Source organism: Nerophis ophidion, linkage group LG05, assembly GCF_033978795.1.
Source record: "Nerophis ophidion isolate RoL-2023_Sa linkage group LG05, RoL_Noph_v1.0, whole genome shotgun sequence".
In the NCBI taxonomy this organism is placed as follows: domain Eukaryota; kingdom Metazoa; phylum Chordata; class Actinopteri; order Syngnathiformes; family Syngnathidae; genus Nerophis; species Nerophis ophidion.
The window spans coordinates 32289703-32313891 of record NC_084615.1 but is presented as its reverse complement, the minus strand read 5'-3'; the positions used below and the strand labels follow the sequence as shown (position 1 = coordinate 32313891).

The following is a 24189-nucleotide window of genomic DNA, read 5'->3' as shown; positions in this document are numbered from 1 at the left end:
GGTTTTCAGGTTTGATTACGGCCTCCGCCATCCATTGTGCCCTTGAGCAAGACACTTTGCCCACCTGCTCCCAGTGCCACCCACACCGCTTTGAATGTAACTCACAGATACGTAGATCATGAAATTCACTGTGTCAAGCACTTTGAGTCACTGTGTAAATATAATTCACTTCAGCAGCTTTTAAAGGGGAACTGCACTTTTTTGAAATGTCATTCACAATCCTTTTGAGAGACAAGACCACATTTTTTTGCATTCTAATTTGTAAAAATCGTCTCGGTCTTGGTGGCTAGCAATGCATACTACCTCTAAATCACTTTTGAAAAGCATCCAAAAATCGGCAACGATATTCGTTTACATTCCGTAACATGTTTAAGGGACGGCGTGACGCAGTGGAAGAATGGCTGTGCGCAACCCGAGGGTCCCTGGTTCAATCCCCACCTAGTTTCAACCTCGTCACGTCCGTTGTGTCCTTGAGCAAGACACTTCACCCTTGCTCCTGATGGGTGCTGGCTGGCGCCTTGCATGGCAGCTCCCTCCATCAGTGTGTGAATGTGTGTGTGAATGGGTAAATGTGGAAGTAGTGTCAAAGCGCTTTGAGTACCTTGAAGGTAGAAAAGCGCAATACAAGTACAACCCATTTATTTATGTATTATTTATTTAATAGCAAGATTCTAGCGACATTGTTATTGTAAGAGCGAACATTAAAAAACTTCTGTGTTAGCCGTCGAAGCTAACTACGGCAAGAGATAAGCTAACTTCTACGTCAGCACGAAACGCGTTTGAATTTCTAATACATAACCAAATGCGGTTGGACACCAATCTCTCTGACTGAAAAACATGAACAAACATATCTCAGAATCTGTAAAGTATTAGCTCACATTTTTTTTTTTTTGTACACAGCTGGACAGACAGCGTAGCATACTCTGCATGACGTCATAATCGATATAAAGCGTGACTCACCCGATGGTCAGCTGTGCATTTGGTCCACTTGGCCAGGGATGTGTTTCCCGGTTATTCATGGGGAAGCAATCCATTTAAAAAAAAAAAAAGACATTTGTGTTTATCTCTCATAATGATTTTCTTTAACAATACGCACAATTCGCCCCAAAGTGCATTTCCTCTTTGAGGTTCGACGCTGCACCTGCACCGCTAATGCACCAATCAACTGTCAGGTGGGGGTGGTACGTTCATGGACCCCGGAATTGGGAGTATCACCACGACAACACAAGCAAGTAGTTTTTTGTCGTCAACTTGTAGTGTATTATTTATTATTTTGTTATGTATTATATTTTTTTAAATACAATTGAAGTATTTAAATTACTGGTCTGTTCAACTTGAGCGTCACAACATTCCCTAAAAATATAAAGACATTTTTTTACAGAAAATTACAATGACCAAAAACTTCCCATTTTTGGGGCTAGTATGGGTTGAAATGTTAACGATACCCATTTGGGCCATTTGGGCCAGTGGACCAGATATTTTTTTCCGTTTAATTATGGGTAAACGATCCATTTAAAAAAACAAGGACATCTGTGTTTTTTGTCTCTCCTAATGATTGTGAACAATACGCACAATTCCCCAAAAAGTGCAGTTCCCCTTAAACGTTCCGAAACTGCACCTGCTCCGCTAATGCAGCACTCAACTGTGCTTTCATGATACCCGGAATTCAGGCATAACTGGAGGCCACGCCCCCTCCAGCTCCATGCGGACCAGAGCCTGTTTTCACTTCCGCTTTCCCACAGCATATCTGCCCAATGATGTTATAACTGTAGAATGATCGAGGGCGAGTTCTTGGTTTCTTATGTGGGTTTTTTGTTAGGCAGTTTTATTAACGTCCTCCCAGCGTGGCAACAACACACAACAACAGCAATCTGCTTTTGTCTACCGTAAAGCAGTTCGTCTGCCGTAAACAGCTTTGATTGATTGATTGAAACTTGTATTAGTAAATTGCACAGTTCAGTTAATATGATGTACAATTGATTACTAAATGGTAACACCCAAATACGTTTTTTAACTTGTTTAAGTCGGAGTCCACGTTAATCAATCCATGGTAATGTTTGACACCCTTAAACAGGACAACACTGCCATCTACTGTACATGCATATGGTTAGAAAAACAAGGATGGACAATTCCACCCTTAACTCAACAATGAGTAGATGAGTGTTATGTGTGTCTAAATGTGTAAATAAATGAACACTGAAATTTCAAGTATTTTTTTCATATATATATGTCTTAATTGGTTTATCCAGAGAATAGTGCTCAATACAGTGGTAGAGCGCAATATGTATGTGTGGGGAAAATCACAAGACTACTTCATCTCTACAGAACCGTTTCATGAGGGGTTCTCTCAATCGTCAGGAGATTTTAATGGAAGCATTCACATACAATGGTTTATATAAGGCACAGAGTGGGTAGGTACAAGCAGGCGTAGGGGCGTGGTGATTGGCTCATGTGTTGCTTAGGAGGTGTTCCCGTCTGTGACGGCATGCTGATATGATTTCGCTGCACTTGTTGAGAGATGACAGGTCTGGGTGATATATAATAAACGGTTTCTCTTTTAAGCAATCTGTCATCTCTCAACAAGCGCAGCAAAATCATATCAGCATGCCGTCACAGACGGAAACACCTCCTAGGCAACACATTAGCCAATCACCACGCCCCTGTACCTACCCACTCTGTGTCCTATATAAACCATTGTATGTGAATGCTTCCATTAAAATCTCCTGACGATTGAGGGAACCCCTCATGAAACAGTTCTGTAGAGACGAAGTAGTCTTGTGATTTTTCCCACACATACATATACATATATATATATAAATATATATATATATAAATAACTAGAATTCATTGAAAGTCAAGTATTTCTTATATATGTATATATGAAATACTTGACTTGGTGAATGTAAATATACTCCACCACTCTTAACCACGCCCCCCTCCCCACCCCCAATCATGTACTCCACCCCCCACCTCCCGAAAATCGGAGGTCTCAAGGTTGGCAAGTATGTTGAAATGTTAACGATACCCATCCTCAGTTGTGCATTTGGTCCAGTTGACCAGGGATGTTTTTTTCCGGTTAATTATGGATAAGCAATTCCTTTTAAAAAAACAAACAAAAAAACATTGACATCTGTTTTCTTGTCTCTCATAATGATTGTGAACAATACGCAAAGTGCAGTTCCCCTTTAAGGTTCCGACACTGCACCTGCACCCATAATGTACCACTCAACTGTCACGGCAGGGATGGTGCATTCACGAACCCCGGAATTGTGAAGTGAAGTGAATTATATTTGTATAGCGCTTTTTCTCAAGTGACTCAAAGCGCTTTACATAGTGAAACCCAATATCTAAGTTACATTCAAACCAGTGTGGGTGGCACTGGAAGCAGGTGGGTAAAGTGTCTTGCCCAAGGACACAATGGCAGTGACTAGGTTGGCAGAAGCGGGAATCGAACCTGCAACCCTCAAGTTGCTGGCACGGCCACTCTACCAACCGAGCTAAACCGCCCAGTTTGAGCATCACCAAGACAACACAAGCAAGTCGTTTTTTTGTTGTCAGTTTGTTGCGTATTATTTCTTTTTTTTTTTTCATGTATCATCTTTTTTAAATACGATTGAAGTATCCGTCAGTTCAATTTGAACGTCACAACATTGTTTTTAACAGAAAATTACGACGACAAAAATCAAAATTTTTTTAAGTACAGTTTTTGGACTGGTATGGGTTGAAATGTTAACGATACCCATCCCTGGTTATTAGATCGATGACACAAAACTGCAACCAATCAAAACATTGACTGTCATACCTTTTTGTTGGCTTGTTCCACACATTTGTCTTCAGGAGGAACATAAATAAAGTAAAAATAAAGTATACATACTACAAGCAAAGTAAATAAAGTTGCACATTTTGGACACCCCTGTCATAACTGTACAACATATGGCGACGTCATTTCTTATCCGTGTGGCCCTAATAGTCGGTTCAATACAAACAATATTAACGAGGACCTTGGTTGACAAGAAAATAATATTCAGAGTCAACATTTTTTAAAGGAGCTGCTAACAGGAATAAAGAATCTAAAGCAAATCTTTGGCGTGACAAAGAAATATGGCCTCTCTCCTCTTAACTCTCCAGATTGTCTATGTAGAGAGATGTTCCGCACTTGTCTGAAATTAGAGGGAGTAACCGGAGATTATAAAAATAAACATTGTTGAACATATTAGCGTCATAAAAACAGAAGGGACTCGATCCTAGCAGCAGTTTGTACAGTTGAAATGAAATATGCCTTTTACATCCTTGCCCTCCTTGTAGGATTCCAGCCCTTTTTTTCCCCCCCAAAACAAAAGCGACAACAAAGACGAGCATAGAAAAATAAGAGCTTTCCAGTGTTATTGACAAAACAATAATCCATAAATACAGGGATAACCAGAACATGTCAGGAGAGTCTGGAAGTTGAGGAAAAAAAAAAAAAGAAAAAAAAAGGTGACTCTGCATAGAGGAGGCGTCACTTCCTGTATGGGCGGGCCTCCTTCCTTCATCCATCCAATCAGCGCCCTCACTTTAGTACTGCTCTCAAAAACAGCTTTTGCCTATGTCAATTTTTATATATATATTTCTTTTTTTATATATTATAATGTATTTAGATTTTTTTTTGTACATTTCAACAATATTATGTGTCTCTGTTCCAGCTTTGAAATACTGACATCAGTTTTTTTTAAGGACAGTTTTGGCAAATGAGAATGAAAACTCTCCACGCGCGTTCCGAGAGGAGGGAAACTAAAAAGAGTCCGACTTCCCTGCGTCTCCCTCAGTTCCCGCCTGAGAACGACGGAGCTAAGAACAATATGGACGTTGTGCTAAAGGGAAGAGCATCCCAAGTGTCTCGGAGGGATTAACGACGGGCGGCAGGGTGGGAGGTCATGGCGGTGATGAGGAGTCCCGCCCATCAGAACTGGTACCACTTCTTGTCTTTGCACTTCAGCATCATCTGGACGGAAGAAAGCACAAGTCAAACGAGTGCATGTCGCCCTCTGGTGGTCACATAGTCATCTACAGTCATTTGCAAGGGAACACATCTTCAGCTCATGATCCAAAACATACCACATCATTATGGCAGGTCAAATCGGACATAATTAAATGTCATATATGAATATTTACATAATTACTTAAATCAAGTAATTATAATTTAAATTAAATGTGTCAGTAATATATTTACATTTAATTATTTAATCAAAATATTTCAATATTTAATTAAATATTAAAGGGGAACATTATCACCAGACCTATGTAAGCGTCATTATATAGCTTGATGTTGCAGAAAAAAGACCATATGTTTTTTGAACCGATTTCCGAACTCTAAAAGGGTGAATTTGGCGATTTAAACGCCTTTGAATTGTTCGCTGTCGGAGCGATGACCTTTCACCCGTGACGTTACAATGGGAAGCAATCCACCATTCTGTCAAACACATGACACACACAAGTCAAATCAGCTCTGTTATTTTCCATTTTTTTGACTGTTTTCCGTGCCTTGGAGACATCATGCCTCGTTGGTGTGTTGTCGGAGGGTGTAACAACACGATCAGGGACGGATTAGGGTTGTCTTACGTGGAGTGTGCATCGATTAGCATGGCATGCTAATCGATGCTAACATGGCAGAAATGGCAAGAATGTGCGGATATCCTGCGACACTCAAAGCAGATGGATTTCCAACGATAAAGTCAACGAAATCACAAAGGTGAGTTTTGTTGATGTTATTGACTTATGTGCTAATCAGACATATTTGGTCACAGCATGACTGCCAGCTAATCAATGCTAACATGCTATTTAGGGTAGCTGTATGTACATTTGCATCCAGCCTTTCCCTCCACCCACATTTAATGCGAAACAAACGCTTACCAATCGACAGGTTTAAGTTGCTCCAGTGGTCAAAAGATGCAATCGTTGGTTAGAAGGCGATCGCCGAATAGCTTCAATAGCTATTCTCTCGATAGCTTCAGTTTCTTCTTCAATTTCATTTTTGCTATCTGCCTCCACATTCCAACCATCCGTTTCGATACATGCGTAATCTGTTGAATCGCTTAAGGCGCTAAAATCCGAGTCTGAATCCGAGCTAATGTCGCTATATCTTGCTGTGCTATCCGCCATGTTTGTTTGTATTGGCGTCACTATGTGACGTCACAGGAAAATGGACGGGTGGATTTACAGTTAGCGAAAATCAGGCACTTTAAAGCCTTTTTTCGGGATATTCCATGATGTGTAAAATTTTGAAAAAAAAAAAAAAAAAAAAATAAGCCACTGGGAACTAATTTTTATTGGTTTTAACCCTTCTGAAATGTTGATAATGTTCCCCTTTAAATCATTTATTAATTTCACTGACTAAATAATTAACTAGATGAGGCAGTTCCTGAACTCCAATGCTGAAGTTGAACTGAAATCCTGGAATTTTTTATTTTGAATTGTTGAAGTAGAGCACACAATTCCTAAACAGGCTGAATATTCTGAAGTTGGATCAGTTTGAATCAGATGAAAAATGTGGGAGTTGTGGAACTTTGAAGAATGTTCCATTGATTTCAATGGGAATTTCACAAACATTTGGGAATCTCTGCAAAAGCGGCATTTTTTGGGGAAAATGGTCTGAATGAGTTGAAATAGTCGGTGTTGGAATTTTTCAAATCGGTCAAGAAATGTTTGAGTAGTAACATGTTTAATTGAGAAATGGTGTTACGGAAATCCTGTACTTTCGGGAAAACAGTCTATTTTTCTAGTTCAAAAAACGATTTTGTTTTTTGTCCTGATAAGAGGAATGTTTTGACTGTGGAACGGTTGAAATGCGTTGAAAAATGTGGAAGGATTAGTCGCTAGAAAAAATAGGGCTTTGGAAAACCAGGAATTCTGGAAAAACCTGATATTTTTTCGAACTTAGAAAAAAGGTAGTTTGAATTTCCAGGATGGTGGAATATGTCGAAGGGGGAATGGTTTGAATCGGTTGAAAAATGTGGAAATGGTGGAAGTTTGAAAAATGGGGAATTCATTTATCCATCCATCCATCCATTTTCTACCGCTTATTCCCTTTGGGGTTGCGGGGGGCTCTGGTGCCTATCTCAGCTACAATCAGGCGGAAGGCGGGGTACACCCTGGACAAGTCGCCACCTCATCGCAGGGCCAACACAGATAGACAGACAACATTCACACTCACATTCACACACTAGGGCCAATTTAGTGTTGCCAATCAACCTATCCCCAGGTGCATGTCCTAGGAAGTGGGAGGAAGCCGGAGTACCCGGAGGGAACCCACGCATTCCCGGGGTGAACATGCAAAAACTCCACACAGAAAGATTCTGATCCCGGGATTGAACTCATGGCTACTCAGAACCTCCATATTGTGAGGCAGTTGTACTAACCCCTCTTCCACCGTGAAGGCCTTATATGAATATCATTAAAGCAAAAAAAAAAAAATTATAATAACACATCATTATTATGATTATTATTAGTGTATCTACTGGGGGCCAAGTCTTACCTGTCTTTAAAAACTAGTGACGCCTCTGTTTTATATTTTAATGAAGGTTCCTTGAATGCACCGCAATTATGTGCTATGAGATGCCAAAGTCAAACTTAAACATAACTTTGTATGACGCTGCCACAAATAGATTATCATGTTTTTACCCAACCTCTATCACCTCATCCTGATTGCCAAATGTTGGCGCTCTGTGTGAATGCTTAAAGGTGAGCTTTGATGAGGTTGTAATGGCTGGTTTTAATGAACAGTGAAGTGCTCACTGCTTATTTGCTGCTACCAGAAGACATAACCATTTTGCATTTTTGCAAGGAGGTGTAGTTTGTGTTACACATTCTTACTTGAGTCAAATAACCTTATTATTGAATTTTTGACAGCAAAACTGATTTTATCTGAACTTTTATGACGGCGTATTTTATGACCGACGGATTTAAAACTAAATTTACACAAGCCTAGACTGGAGGTGGCTCCCGGAGCTTTTTCAAAAATGTATGAAAATGGAAAAGATGGTGGAAAAAATATAATTTATTTTTCTGTAGGAGAGCAAACATGGCACAAACCTTCCTAACTGTCAGAAATCCCACTGTTTCTGTTAATATTAAACATGCTTCACTGATGAGAGGATTTGGTGAGCGCTGTTTTGTCCTACTAATTCTGGCAGCCTTTGAACGCACCGTAGTTTGTTTATCTGTACAACTTTCTCACAGAAAGATGTATTTCAGGCCACTTCTTCTTTGTCTCATTTTGTCCACCAAAAATTTTATGCTGTGTGCGATTGCGCAAAGGTGAGCTTTATTGATGTTATTGACATGTGTGGAGTGCTAATCAGGCATATTTGGTCACTGCATGACTGCAAGCTAATCAATGCTAACATGCTATTTAGGCTAGCTGTATGTATACTGTATAATGCATCATCATGCCTCGTTTGTAGGTATATTAGAGCTCATTTTAATTTTCTTTCCTTATGTCATCTGTGTATTTAATTTATATTTGCATGTCTCATGATGCATTATCCTTGAAAAGAAAAAGTACCAATGATTGTCACACACACACTAGGTGTGGTGAAATTATTCTCTTTGACCCATCACCCTTGATCAACCCCTGGGAGGTGAGGGGAGCAGTGAGCAGCAGTGGTGGCTACGCCTGGGAATCATTTTTGATGATTCAACCCCCAATTCCAACCCTTGATACTAAGTGTCCACCAGGGAGGTAATGGCTCCCATTTTTACAGTCTTTGGTATGATTCAGCCTACTGTTATGTAATATTGGCTGCATTTCTGATAGTTGTTTGTGTGCCATGTTGTTCCAGACCACAGCAAACGTTACCCAGTTTGCCAAAGATTGTAATAAATACATTACAAGAAGACAGTCTGCCGTTTCCTTTAAGTTGGACACACATGTATAACTTTGGCCATTTTAAGCCAGTAATTTATCTTATTCTTTCAGAAGCCTCCGATTTACTAATGTTTCCAATGTTACAAAAATTGGTAGAGTAAGTATTGTCTTTCAACATTTCTATCAACAAAAATTTGCGTCAGCCTGCGAAAGACAGTAATTTTGATAGTTAAAAGATGATATAAACACTTACACCATATGTTGCCTTCATAATAAGACTTGTATAAGGCTTTTATTTTTTTGCAGCTTTTGTTTTTGTATTTTTGGTTCAATATTGCTCTTTCAATATTTTGGGTTGCAGACCCGTGGTCTAGGCCATGATCATGTGGGCTGCCTAAAGGTTTGTGGCACCTAAATGTCACTTAGTGTTTATGCTGCGGGCCTGTTTGAAAACAACACGTTATTACACACAGACACACAAATGGATGAAATAATAACAGAAAGGGTTTTTTACGTCGTGCGCGTGCTTGGAAAAGGAGTCTGCACTGGCCATCATGGCGGCCGTCCTCTCATCCAGCTCGCCCAATTTCTGCCCTCGCTCGTCCAACGCTATCCGGGCTCGCGCCAGGTCCCCCACCACGCCAGATGCCGCCCCCTTCATGCCCTCGATGCCGCCTGGGCCCGGGATGTGCTGGGCCAGGCTTCGGGATGCTCGTCCGGCAGCCAACTCCCCGACTGGGTGACAAAGGCCGAAAATGAAGCGGAGTGCAGTGGAAGGAAAAATGCATCCCTTTTACGTACATAGCTCCTCCCTGTCCAGGGACTGTGCTCCTCCCCCAAAGAGACCCTTGAAGAACCCTCTGTTGGGCGCCTCTGGTGTCTCCACTGGCGTAAACAATTCCCCAAGCATTTCCTGCAAAACACAACCTTGAATAGAAACCCTCTTTATGTTCTAAACCAGTGGTTCTTAACCTTTTTACCCTAACCCTGCGAACTTTTTTTTATTTCAAGTACCCCCTAATCAGAGCAAAGCATTTGTGGTTGAAAAAAAGAGATAAGGAAGTAAAATACAGCGCTATGTCACCAGTTTCTGATTTATCAAATTGTATAACAGTGCAAAATATTGCTCATTTGTAGTGGTCTTTCTTGAATTATATGGAAAAAAGATATACAAATAACTAAAAACCTGATGAAAAATAAACGAGTGATTCAATTATAAATAAAGATTTCTACACATAAAAGTAATCATCGACTTAAAGGCCTACTGAAACCCACTACTACCAACCACGCAGTCTGATAGTTTATATATCAATGATGAAATATTAACATTGCAACACATGCCAATAGGGCCGGTTTTGTTGACTAAATTGCAATTTTAAATTTCCTGCGGAGTTTCTTGTTGAAAACGTCGAGGACTGATGACGTGTACGCGTGATGTCACGGACTGTCAGGAAACATTAGCTCAGCACCAGTTACGGCTAAAAGTCGTCTCTTTTCATCGCATAATTACACAGTAATTTGGACATCTGTGTTGCTGAATCGTTTGCAAATTGTTCATTTAATAATCGAGACTATAAAGCACAATGCTGTTGGTGGAAAGCTGTGGATTGCAGCTGTCTTTAGCACCGAGACACAGCCGATGTTTCTTTGTTTTTAACACACAGCGGTCAAGCAAACATGTTTTCCCTACGTCAACCAGCACGTTTTTGGATGGGGAAATTGTGATATATATATCTTACCGGAGAAATAATTGGATTATTCGTCGTCGTGCAGCAGCTGTTTAAAAGGCAGCTGTGAGCTTGGCTCCTCGGCTTCTCTCTGAGACACTGCGTGTTCACCGCAGCCATCCGACCTCAAGGTATGCCTTTACAATCTTTAAAATCTCACTAAAACACTATTAAAACAATAAGCAGATAATTCCAGAATTATCCTAGTAAATGTGTCTAATTACATCTGAAACGCTCACACTGCTGCCGCCCGACGCCGTCGCTTTTTATTCTATTTTATTTTTTTTTTTTTTTCTAGTCCTTCGCTATCAATATCATCCTCCACGAATCTTTCATCCTCGCTCAAATTAATTGGGAAATTGGCGTTTTCTCGGTCCGAATAGCTCTTGCTGCTGGAGGCTCCCATTAAAAACAATGTGAGGACGTGAGGAGCCCTCACCCTTGTGACGTCATCATCTGCGACTTCAGGTAAAGCCAGGGGTTTTTTATCAGCACCAAAAGTTGCGAACTTTATCGTCGATGTTCTCTACTAAATCCTTTCAGCAAAAATATGGCAATATCGCAAAATGATCAAGTATGACACATAAAATGGACCTGCTATCTCCGTTTAAATAAGAAAATCTCATTTCAGTAGGCCAATAAAGTGCCCTGTTTGGGGATTGTAATCGAGATCCATCTGGATTCATGAACTTAATTCAAAACATTTCTTCACAAAAAAAGAAATCTTTAACATCAATATTTATGGAACATGTCCACAAAAATGAATATTGCATTGTTGCATTTTTTTTCACAGTTTATGAACTTACATTCATATTTTGTTGAAGTATTATTCAATAAATATATTTATAAAGGATTTTTGAAATGTTGCTTTTTTTTTTAGAATATTTTTTAAAAACTTCACGTACCCCTCGGCATGCCTTCGCGTACCCCCATTTGAGAACCACTGTTCTAAACTATAAACGATGTGGCGCTCACCTGTAGGTTCTCGCAGGTGTCCTGACTGTAAGTGATCCTCTGGATCTCAGTGGGGGAGCACATGTACATGGCCTGGCCCAGGTTGGTGAAGCAGAAGGTCCTGGCTATCCTCATGTCCGTCAGAGGCAGGTAGTTTACGTCCATGAGGGGTCTCAGTCCTGGTAAACTGCACACAAGGACAGAGACATTGTTGAAAGTGGTCCGGAACTAGCAGAGTCCGTCGCTTCTCACCTGAGGGTCATGATGTGGCCGTTAGCGCAGAAACATGCCAAGCACACGCCGTGGCTCGTCTGGACCACGTCGGCACGGAGGATGAAGGAGGTCTCTGTGATGCTGTGTTTGTAGATGCACGTCTGGGTGGGCAGAGAGAGCACCTTGGCCTGCTTCTCCGAGCACGCCACCGCATACTGGCCCTCGTTCAGGTCCTGCGAGCTGGACGGAGACACCGAGACGGGACGACGCTTGCGGACCTTTTCGCGCTCCTCGCCGTCCACCGAGAAGTTGGGTTCGAACCACGGGTCATTGGCGGGGGGCAAAAGGGAACCGGCGGAGTCCATGAAGGCCAGCTGCATGATGCTGCCCTTTAGTCGGATCAACATGCCTGAAGAAGAGCGTGTGAAGTCACAACGTGTTTGTTCACCATACACAATTCTTACATGTTTTTATGCCGTTAAGGGTAAATGGTAAATGGGTTGTACTTGTATAGCGCTTTTTTACCCCTTTTTAAGGAGCCCAAAGCGCTCTGACAGTATTTTCACATTCACCCATTCACACACACATTCACACACTGATGGCGGGAGCTGCCATGCAAGGCGCTCACCAGGGCCCATCAGGAGCAAGGGTGAATTGTCTTGCCCAAGGACACAACGGACGTGACTAGGATGGTAGAAGGTGGGGATTGAACCAGTAACCCTCAGATTGCTGGCACAGCCACTCTACCAACTCCGCCACGCCGTAGTACAATAACACCACTGGTTAGTAAACCAGTATTGCCAGAATCGGTTGGTCGAACCAAAATAACTCAAATGGTTATTTACAATATTCATTTAAGTTTGTTTAGGGTACCAACTCAGAGTTGGGGGGGACTGATTTTTTTTCATTGACAAAATGTGTTAACAGGACCAAAATAACAGTTGTATTTATTGGGGAACTGCACTTTTTGGGGGGAACTTTGCCTATTATTCACAATCATTATGAAAGAGATGACGACAAATGGATTTGTTTTTTGTTTTTATGCATTTGATCTTGTGAATAAAAGTCCTTTTTATTTCGCCCACAAAACCCAATATATAACCATTCAAAAAGCGCCAACGATACTGCGTTTACATTTCATGATTTGAAAATTAACCAAGTATTAGTGATGTTGTTATTCATCAGCGGTCACTCGAACGAGTACAACGATCTTCCGGGTAGGGGTGTATCCCTTTATGGAGGATGCCTGTGCGTGACTTTGTTTAACGTGGGGAAACTGGTGCACAGACAGTCAACACAGGATCCTTGACAGATCCGGGTCAGGTTCCAGTGGCATGGAGTCCAAGACGACTGGGGACCCTTTTCTGCTGCAGCCTTCCTCTGCCATCGCAGCCGTTGTGGTAGTTCTTAAATTTACCATCTTCTGCCTGCTCCACTGTTGAGGTCTTCACCGTATTCATGGCTACGGGGCAGTCAGGTACTAGGCCTTTGCCAAGGGCCACCTGGGGTAACAGCAGTAAAGGGGTTAACCTCCTAGTGCCCCAAGAACCCATAAAGGAGCCTCCACTGTCCGATGCACTTTAACGTCATGCCCAGGACACAATGTGGCTATTGTAAGTGCTAACGCAGACAAACTATTTATAGCGGCGCCGGGTATCCCTATCTCTACATTATCGAGTGGTCTGCTCCTTCCTCGTTTAATTGCTCCATGGAAGTTTATTCCAGATTCGAAATTGTGGATCTTACCTGAACAGAAGAAGTCTGAGTAGGTATTCCGAAAAGTTGGTACAATTTGACAGCAGTTTAGGACCCGAAATTGGCGTGGACGACACACGAAAAGACGCATTCTTCATCTAAATGGGAATATATGAACATCTAAACACCCCAATGACAGCAGAAATTGTACAGTAAGTGATGTTTTATTATGTTTGTTGGCTCTCATGAAGTCTGCAGTGAGTAATAGTCACATTGTGAAGCGTTTTTAAAATTATTGTGCCGCGTATGTTTAAAATGAGCAAAATACGTAAATATAAAATATTATAAATGTGCCTTTTACAACATTACATATGTATGTACATGTTTGGATGTTTTTATTTAGGGCTATATAGGCAGAATTGTGTGGCTGCCATATGCTCCATTGCAAGCAAACTTTCCATCACATTTATGTAATATTTCGAAAGCATTAAAAAAATTCAACATCCATTGCCATGTAATTAATAAAGATTGTGACATTCCAAACTAATTCAGTTCCCCTTTAAAGGTCACAAAATACCCAAAACTTTATGTGAACATTTTTCACCAAAAGTTACTGGCCACAGCAAAATAACTGACTCTAATATAACTGTTTGGTATTTTTTATTTTTTTATTGTTAGTGGTATCAAATTAACTGCACGTTTTAATCAAAAGTAATGGCGGTACCATCATACCCCTAATGTTTGGTAAACAAATTGTGTCCAAAAGTTGCCAAGAATAATGTTGTGTAGACATTTCTAATCAAAAGTTGTTGGGGGATCCAAAGTAACGCTATTTATGTGTTATCAGGGGTTTTATTGATGCGCACCAAAATAAAATTGACATAATACCTACAGTACATACCTACATTTATTTAAATTGTATCCACATTTGGTTGTGGTACCCAAATAGCCATACTTTATGTCACCAACACGTGTTAGCGGTACCCATATAAACTGAAAACTTGTTTTTGATCAACAGTTCTTCAGGGTATTAAAAAACTGTCAACATTTTTTTTCAAAGTTAAAAATACTAAAAGAGCATTACTGTCCTGTAAACACGTCTATCAAAAGCTGAGTTCCACCAAAACGTTTGGTAAAAAAAGTTATCTTAAATGTTGTTAGGGGTTCGAAAACACCGGTAATGTTCGGCAAACAATTGAATTCCGATTAGTTAGTGTTACCAAAATAGCTGGAAGTAGCAATAGACTGTAACTGCTGCTGGATGCACTCAGGTTTACCAAAATAACCGTAGTGTTACGTTAAGTTATATAATAATAATGGATTCCATTTATATGGTACTTTTCTAGACACTCAAAGTGACAACAGAGAACCCATCATTCATTCATACTGTGATGGTGGTAAGCCTGACGGAAACATGGCTCCCAATTTGCTCTGACGGCCTCTCCGACCACAACTCAACATTCGTTTACATTCATACATCAGTGTGGGTAAAGTGTCTTGCCCGAAGACTCCTCGACAGTGACTAGGATGACTGAAGCTGGATTTGTGCCAGGAACCCCTCAAGTTTCTGGACTACGCCAAACGATCTGAGGAACGGTGCCTCCTTGTAGTCGTAACAAAATAACCATGCTGTTTGGTGAACAATTGGATAGAAATACAGTGAAGTGTACTGTTTGTGTGCAATTAGGGTTACCAACCAACACTATTATCAAATGTTAAGGGCAGGCGTGGGCAATTATTTTGCCTCAGAAGGCCAAAATTAGAGAAAAAAAATGTGTCTGCGGACAGGTATATCTATTTTTAGGAACACTAATGCAAAACCTCACAATAATGTCTGAATGCTAATAACGTTATGACAGACCGCCTTAAAAAATGGAATGGTATTTAACTTTTTTTTCCTGAATGATACACCCAGAATGTACATGGAAATAAAGAATGTTGGATTTACAGTATTTACTATGAACGATAAAACACTGAATTTTGACAACATATGAACGTCACACCCCTTGTCGATCAACATATTTTACAATCGAGTGAAACGCAACAAACTCAGCAAAATATAAACGCGAAGCGTAAAAAGAAAAACCCCACCTACAATCTCATATATCTGATATACAGTGGGGCAAAAAAGTATTTAGTCAGCCACCGATTGTGCAAGTTTTCCCACTTAAAATGATGACAGAGGTCTGTAATTTTCATCATAGGTACACTTCAACGGTGAGAGACAGAATGTGAAAAGAAAATGCAGGAATACACATAGTAGAAATTTTAAAGAATTTATTTGTAAATTATGGTGGAAAATAAGTATTTAGTCAACCAGTCAAAGCTCTCACTGATGGAAGGTTTTGGCTCAAAATCTCACGATACATGGCCCCATTCATTCTTTCCTTAACACAGATCAATCGTCCTGTCCCCTCAGCAGAAAAACAGCCCCAAAGCATGATGTTTCCACCCCCATGCTTCACAGTATGTATGGTGTTCTTGTGATGCAACTTAGTATTCTTCTTCCTCCAAACACGTCAAGTTGAGTATATACCAAAATGGATACATGGATGATACAGCAGAGGATTGGGAGAATGTCATGTGGTCAGATGAAACCAAAATAGAACTTTTTGGTATAAACTCAACTCGTCGTGTTTGGAGGAAGAAGAATACTGAGTTGCATCCCAAGAACACCATACCTACTGTGAAGCATGGGGGTGAAATATCATGCTTTAGGGCTGTTTTTCTGCTAAGGGGACAGGACGATTGATCCGTGTTAAGGAAAGAATGAATGGGGCCATGTATCATGAGATTTTGAGCCAAAACCTCCTTCCATCAGTGAGAGCTTTAAAAGGTTGACCAAATACTTATTTTCCACCATAATATACAAACTCTTTAAAATTCCTACAATGTGAATTCCTGGATTTTTTTCCACATTCTGTCTCTCACATTTGAAGTGTACCTATGATGAAAATTACAGACCTCTGTCATCATTTTAAGTGGGAGAACTTGCACAGTCGGTGGCTTAATAAATACTTTTTTGCCCCACTGTATCACTAAGCTTTAGAACTTTGTTGTAAAAATCTGCTTCCGCGTCTGCCCCTGACACCCACATTTCAGGCAGGCTGCTCTGGAAACACTCTGTGGAAACACTCCCCACCCACACAGCGTGGTACCTTGTCTGAGCTGCTGTGCCTTAGATTAACATACTAACTAATTAAATTACCATAGTAACTCGTATATCATGTAAAAGCACAGATTCCAACCATTGAAATACTTTGTATAGTTCACGACTTACGGTCATTTGAATACATCACTGCACATCATAATGGCAGCTACAGTTTCCATCTTAAAGATCTAAAAATTTGATTTGGTAATGTTCGGCGGGCCAGATAGAAAAGCTTCACAGGCGTCATGCGGCCCCAGGCATTAATTTGCCCAGGTCTGGTTTAGGGGAACCAAAATAATTTTCACGATCTGTAATCAAGTTCTATGAAATGTTTTTACTAAAGTAACAGTAATGTTCGGGACCACAATAGCCATATTAAAATGTATTAGCAGAATATAACTGTACTGTCGAATACACAATTTTACTCAAATGTTACCAGGGATACCAAAGTAACTGCAGTTTTGTCAATTTTATTTTTACCAAAAGTTTTTCAGGGTACCTCAATTTTTTTATTTTTTTATCCACTTTTTTGTTTTACCGGTACGTAAAAGTTGTGTTAGAGGTACCAAAATAGTTTTGCTCTTCATTTAAAATTGTCTATGAAAACAGTCATATTTGATTAATTGTTAAGGGTACTAAATTACGGCACATAAAGATGGTCTTCTAACATTCACCAACATTGGTGAAAAATTTTAGCGTTTTCATTTTAGAAGTCGTCCATGTGGTCAAACCACCACCACATTAGAAAAGTAGGCCAACTTTACCTGTGGGTGAAAGGATGACAGGCTGCAGTTGCCTCTGCTCCCCAGCAGGCGGCAATGTGATGGCCAGAGCCATCACGCTGCCCAGGGAGGTGCCCACGTACAGGCAAGGCGATAAAGTGCTGTCTCCCTTGCGGGCGAAGGTCTCGCAGAATTGGAAGGAGATAATGGCTTCTTTTGCTTCCTTGTCGATGCTGGTGACGCTGGACGAGCGCGAGCGACTGAACGAGTTGTCCCGGTGGTCTAGAGGGTTGGCACCCCGGGGCGGGCATACAGACAAGAGGACAGTGAGAGGAAAGAACAGACAGAGAGGTAAAGAACCTGCAGTGCAAATACATACTTAGTGCATAGAAACATTATTGATACAGGGCATCTGGAAAGTATTCACATCGCTTCATTTAAAAACAAATGTTTGTTACATTTTGTTATGTCACAGCATTATTCCAAAATGGAATACATACACTTTTGTTCTCAAAATTCTACACACAATGCCCCATAATGACAATGTGAAAAGTTTTTTTTAAAAAACATTTTGCAATTTTATAAATTAAAAAAAATCACATGTACAAAGGTGTTCACACCCGTGTTGATGTAACTTTTGCTATCTATAGCACACCTATCTTTGAGTAGTTTCGCCCATTCTTCTTTGCAGCACCTCTCAAGCTCCATCAGGTTGGATGGGAAACGGTTTCCATCCAGGATGTCTCTGTACATTGGTGCAGTCATCTTTCCCTCTATCCTGACTAGTCTCCCAGTTCCTGCCACCGACAAACATCCCCACAGCATGATGCTGCCACCGCCATGCTTCACTAGCCACGGGTACATGGACCCAATGGAGTTAATCTTATCATAATTCGGATTAGACTGTTACTGTGTACATGGACCCTGAAAAAAATGATCCGATGAGGCCGTTCGTTTTAATGCATCACACCTTAAAATCGGAATACTTTATTTTGACATGCGCTACACATAACGTAAACGGAAGTAGAAGAAGCAGTGACTTCTGCTGTAAACAAACACGACTTTGTGCATTTATGATTGTCTGATGCTGTCAAGTTATTATTCATCCGTTCTTCTTTCTTTTCACTACTTTTGTTTTACCTCTCTTTTTGAAATGGCGCTGTGCTGTGCCTTCTTTGTTGCGATATATCCATCATCAGGGCATGTCTTCATGTTACTACACTGTATGCGCCTGAGGCCAGCAGTCAGCTGTAAGGTCGTAAATAAAACGGCTAGTTGAGACGACAACTGTATCACTTCTGTTATTGTTACATTCACACATGACACTCCAGACTATACTTTTATTTTTGCTACTATTGTTTAAAAGCAACAACCTCAAGACTACTTCTGTGTATGTTGAATGGGGGGAGACCACAGCAAGACAATCGCTTTCATTCCGAGAATATTAAATTTAGTCCCCACTCCACCACAAAAGGATAACTGACATCAAAGACATAAACAGTGAGAATCATTTTGACACATACTTCGGAAGAAATGTTTTAATTAACTCCACTCTGAATGACTATCGACATAAACCACCCGTCTTGATTGCAAAAACACTTGAGGCAGTAATTGCTGCCAAAGGTGCATCAACAAATTATTGAGCAAATGCTGTGTATACTTATGTACATGTGATTTTTTCTTTTTTCTTAATTTGCTAAAAAATAAATAAATAAATAAAAATAATTATGGGGAATTGTGTGTAGAATTTTGACGACAATAATTAAAAGGCTGTAACATAAAAAAAAAAGTGAAAAAGTGAAGCGCTTTCCACTCAGTGCTTCTCAAATATTTTATATTATGCGCCCGCAAGGAAGAAGAAAATATTCCTCCCCCTCTCCCCACTGTGACTATAAATAGTATAATTTGTCAATAAAATTGTTATGACAATACCTCTGCATAACATTGTAAGTTTATTAACATTAAAGGAAACAACACACTGGTCTTTCCTCGTCTCCCACCGTGGTTATGGTGAAACCAAGGGCTATATACGCTTCATCATATTCTGGTACGGCAACAAAAAGCATGTGAAGGACTGTTCGAACTGAACCTTGCATTTCGTATTTCTTACATCCAGTATTTGTGCACAGTTGTGACACATTCTCTCATTCAAAATCATGAGAAGGTGTGTCCAAACTTGAAATAAGAGAGCTTAGAAAAACAGACATAAGGAAAAATTAGGGATAAAGCAGCCTAAGTTAAACTAATAAATTATGGTAAATATGTTATACTTTTCTACCTTTGAGATACTCAAAGCGCTTTGACACTATTTCCAAATCTACCCTCTCACACACATTCACACACTGATGGCGGCAGCTGCCATGCAAGACCCCAACCAGGACTCATCAGGAGCAAGGGTGAAGTGTCTTGCTCAAGGACACACGGATGTGACTAGGATGGCGGAAGCCAGGGATTGAACCAAAATCCCTCAGATTGCTGGCACTGCCGCTCCACCAAGGCCCACAACATTGTGGAGTGACCAAGTACTTGTCTACTGGAGCGCTAATCTCCGTCTTCAAACAACATTGTGTAGGGAGCTCATTTAAAATAACGCACCTAATTTTAATGTGGGAGAGAGTTTGCAAATCTAAGTAGGTATTGCTGATTCAGGTCGCAAAGGACTTCCCAGCGAGGGTGAGATCATTATTCATGTGTTCGTTACGTCTCGTCTTGATTACTGTAACTGTTATTTTCGGGCCTCCCTCTGTCTAGTATAAAAGATTACAGTTGGTACAAAAAGCGGCTGCAAGACTTTTGACAAGAACAAGAAAGTTTGACCATATTAGACCTATACTGGCTCACCTGCACTGGCTTCCTGTGAACTTAAGATGTTACTTTAAGGTTTTACTACTTACTTATAAAATACTACACGGTCTAGCTCCATCCTATCTTGCCGATTGTTTTGTACCATATGTCCCGGCAAGGAATCTGCCTTGAAAGAACTCTGGCTTATTATTGATTTCCAGAGCCCAAAAAAAGTCTGCGAGCTATAGAGCCTTTTCTATTCAGGCTCCAGTACTCTGGAACGGCCTCCTCAGTTAGAGATGCTACCTCAGTAGAAGCATTTAAGTCCCATCTTAAAACTCATTTGTATACTCTAATCTTTAAATAGATCCCCCTTTTACACCAGTTGATCTGCCGTCTCTTTTCTGCTCTGTCCACCTCTGCTGCGTGGAGAGGTTATTAGGTGACCACTCGGGGTGTAACGGTACGTGTATTTGTATTGAACCGTTTCGGTGCAGGGGTTTCGGTTCTGTTTGGAGGTGTACCGAACGAGTATACAAACTAGCAGCGACCGGGCTAGGACAACATGTATAGCCAGAGCTGGAAGACCATCCTGCCTCGTTAAGATCTCCCGTTTGGGGACACTTTGGCTGCGTGATACAACAATGGAGGACGGAGGTTTGCAGAGATTGTTAAGCAGCTGCTTCTGACAACACGTCAAACATGTGTTGGACCTTTCCTGCTTCTGCTTCTGGCTCCTCGAGCGCAGGGGAGACACTCCTCCAGGGCTGATGTATTCTCGGGGGCAAAACCCTTCACTCTTCCCGGCAGTGGGTCTCCACAGCTCCTGACTCCGGGGTAAATGATGAGTCCGGCGATTAGTTACAAATCGTAGCTTTATTGAGGTCTTGCACACAGCCAACCCAACAAAACACCAGCCACTCCTGCACTCTACCGCTCCCTCATCTCGCTCGCCCACACACTCACTTCACATGCTGTCACATATTAAAGGGCCACACACACACACACACACACACACACACACACTATTCTCATAACACAGTGGTTCTCAACCTTTTTTCAGTGATGTACCCCCTGTGAACATTTTTTTTTAATTCAAGTACCCCCTAATCAGAGCAAAGCATTTTTGGTTGAAAAAAAGAGATAAAGAAGTAAAATACAGCACTATGTCATCGTTTTTTTATTTAATAAATTGTATAACAGTGCAAAATATTGCTAATTTGTAGTGGTCTTTCTTGAAGTATTTGGAAAGAAAGATATACAAATAACTATAAACTTGTTGAAAAATAAACAAGTGATTCAATTATAAATAAAGATTTCTACACATAGAAGTAATCATCAACTTAAAGTGGCCTCTTTGGGGATTGTAATAGAGATCCATCTGGATTCATGAACTTAATTCTAAACATTTCTTCACAAAAAAAGAAATCTTTAACATCAATATTTATGGAACATGTCCACAAAAAATGGCGGGCGGTGTTGATGAACGTAGATCATGACTTAAACAAGTTGAAAAACATATTGGGGTGTTAGCATTCAGCGGTCAATTGTACGGAATATGTACTGTACTGTGCAATCTACTAATAAAAGTCTTAATCAATCAATCAAAAAAAGCACTTTATATGTAGAAAGGTTTTGTTAAGAAACCATTCTGAGCCTTATCTTATTTCGTTTTTATTTTACATATGTTGACCATATTAACCCTGGCAATGGACCCTGTGTATATGTATGTTGTGTTATGTTTACAAATTTGGTAAATAAATAACCCAAAAAATGTATATGTTGTTGTTTTCTTACTGTACCGAAAATGAACTGAACCATGACCTCTAAACCGAGGTACGTACCGAACAGTAATTTTTGTGTACCGTTACACCCCTAGTCACCACAGATGACGCGCGAGCTGTTCAAAGTCGAGATCCGGGGCGGACCACTCATATGTGCATCAGTTGGGGACGTCGCTGCGCTACTGACTTGCCTCCACTCAAGATGATCCCCTGCTGGCCCCACTATGGATGGACTTTCACACTATTAACTAGATTCACTCGCCATCCATTGCACTGGTCACCCAGGGGGCGCGGGGCTTTGGGGAGGGGTTCGGGGTCCCCACATCTGCGGTTCCCTCCAAGGTTTCTCATTGTAGCCCTTTGGGTTGAGTTTTTCCTTGCCCAGATGTGGGATCTGATGTCGTTGTGGCTTGTGCAGCCCTTTGAGACACTTGTGATTAAGGGCTATATAAATAAACTTTGATTGATTGATTGACTTTAAATGTGTTTTTTTTGTTATTCTGAATACCGGAATTGAAAAAAAGTTCATTAAATGTATTAATTTCCTCCATGATTTATAGAGGAAATGCAGTTAAATGTCCTAAATGTGGCATCTTTGCCACTAAAAATGCTGAGTTGAGATGTTTAGCGTCTCATACATGGGCAGTTTAAGAAAGCACATAAAGAAGACAGCAGTGGAAGCGGTAGAAGTGAAGGGGCGCTGATGAAGTGTGCAGACAGAAGCTTAGCGCCACTGACCTCTCGTGTGGAACCACCGACATTTCATTTTTGAAATCCAATTTTTGTATGATTTCAATGGAGACAGATCAGTGCCACCGCGGTCTCGTGCAAACTCAAAAATAAAACGTAACGCCCATTTTGAGGCTCCATTGTCAATGGCCGCGTGTTATCACTGCATATCGTAGCAAGTTTGTTTGGAGACACGAAGTCAAGGCTTACCCAAGTCTGGCTTTAGCTCAGTAGGCAAGCTTAATTTCCGTGACATCTTTGCTGAAAAAAAGAGAACATCCCGCTTTACAAAAGCACACGTCTAAAGCTCAAACACGATGCCATGCAAAGCTCCAGGAGAGAGAACAGCGGAAGGTACACAGCGCAGGAGCCTGTAGATTGCTTGATAGACAGGCGAGATGTCCAAAAGCTGACGTCGCTGACTAACAAAAGGCATGCTGTGACAGACGGGACAAAAAGGAACGACACCTTTGATGTCGCACAATGCTCCGGAAAGTGGACACAACAAAAATGTGGCGTCGCTGAAGGTGGTCATGCCACTGCAGCATGCACCGGAAACAAGACAGGGCACATTGGAAACAACACGGAGAAAAACACACGGTGGATAAGACGACCAAAACTTTGAGTTGCAACTCAATGTGTTTATAAAAGTATCCCTGTTGTTGCCATGGTGGCACTAGATTACCTTCTTTAGTGGACTATAACAGTAGTTCTCATCTGCAAGTATACTAAAACCACTAAAGTGAGAAAAAAAAAAAAAGTAAAAATGGTAACATTTATATTTGAAACATGGTGATCCAATTAATGGAATACATTAATTACAATTGTTAATAATGTGTTAAATTGTCCATTATTAATGTAACATTAACATTCATCAATTATTGTGAAACTCTTTAATAACCTGTATTTATTTTTCATGTATTTTATGGCAGCTTAAATATTACAGAAAATTTAAGAAAAAATACAAACAAATATAAAGATATTTAAATAAATTAAAGTGTGATCCAATTAATTACATTGTGAAAATCATGTATTACATTTTCCATTACTTACATTGCAATTAATACAATCAAATTAAATGAGTTTGGTGAAACTAGTGTTACATTTATTTCATGAGCAATGTTTACATTTTATTATTGTATTAATTACTAGAAATGTATTTAATTTAATTTGTATTAAATAAATGGAACAAGTTATAACATAACATAATCTGTAGTTAATATAATTATATAATTGGCGGTTTAATTATGTATATATATATATATATATATATATATATATATTTTTTTTTTTTTTTTTTTTTAATAATTATTACAGATATAATACTTAAATTATAAATAATTGCATTGTAATGAATGTGTTTTCCATTCATTAAAATGAATCATGAACGTTTCCATACCTCCCTCTGCTGATTGGTTGCAGGGAGTCACATGGTTCCACTGGCTTAGTGAAGCGTGTGGTGTTCATACTGACTTAAAATGACCAATAATGGTTCCTTGCATTAAAATAGCAGTAGAGAGGAAAAACACGTTGACTTTATATACTTAATTGCGTTTCGTTGTTTCAATTAAACCATATCAAATTATAT

The 24189-nt window shown here is 40.1% G+C and overlaps 1 protein-coding gene across 6 annotated transcripts in view; it reads right to left on the bottom strand.

Annotated features, from left to right (window-relative positions):
• Nucleotides 1-4360: 4360 nt before the first annotated feature.
• Nucleotides 4361-24189, bottom strand: part of stxbp5a (syntaxin binding protein 5a (tomosyn)) — a 285142-nt gene continuing 265313 nt past the window's right edge. For 2 of the 6 annotated variants that reach the window (XM_061900584.1, XM_061900587.1), the window contains 7 exons: nt 22812-22862; nt 17347-17586; nt 11776-12145; nt 11545-11710; nt 9644-9755; nt 9357-9577; nt 4361-4981 (listed from right to left, as the gene is read on the bottom strand). In XM_061900584.1, the coding sequence (XP_061756568.1) occupies nt 4940-4981; nt 9357-9577; nt 9644-9755; nt 11545-11710; nt 11776-12145; nt 17347-17586; nt 22812-22862 (1202 nt within the window). In that variant the 3' untranslated portion in view covers nt 4361-4939. Of the gene's footprint in view, nt 4982-9356; nt 9578-9643; nt 9756-11544; nt 11711-11775; nt 12146-17346; nt 17630-22811; nt 22863-24189 lie in introns of all 6 variants that reach the window. The other 4 variants (XM_061900583.1, XM_061900586.1, XM_061900589.1 and 1 more) reach the window with 3 other exon arrangements.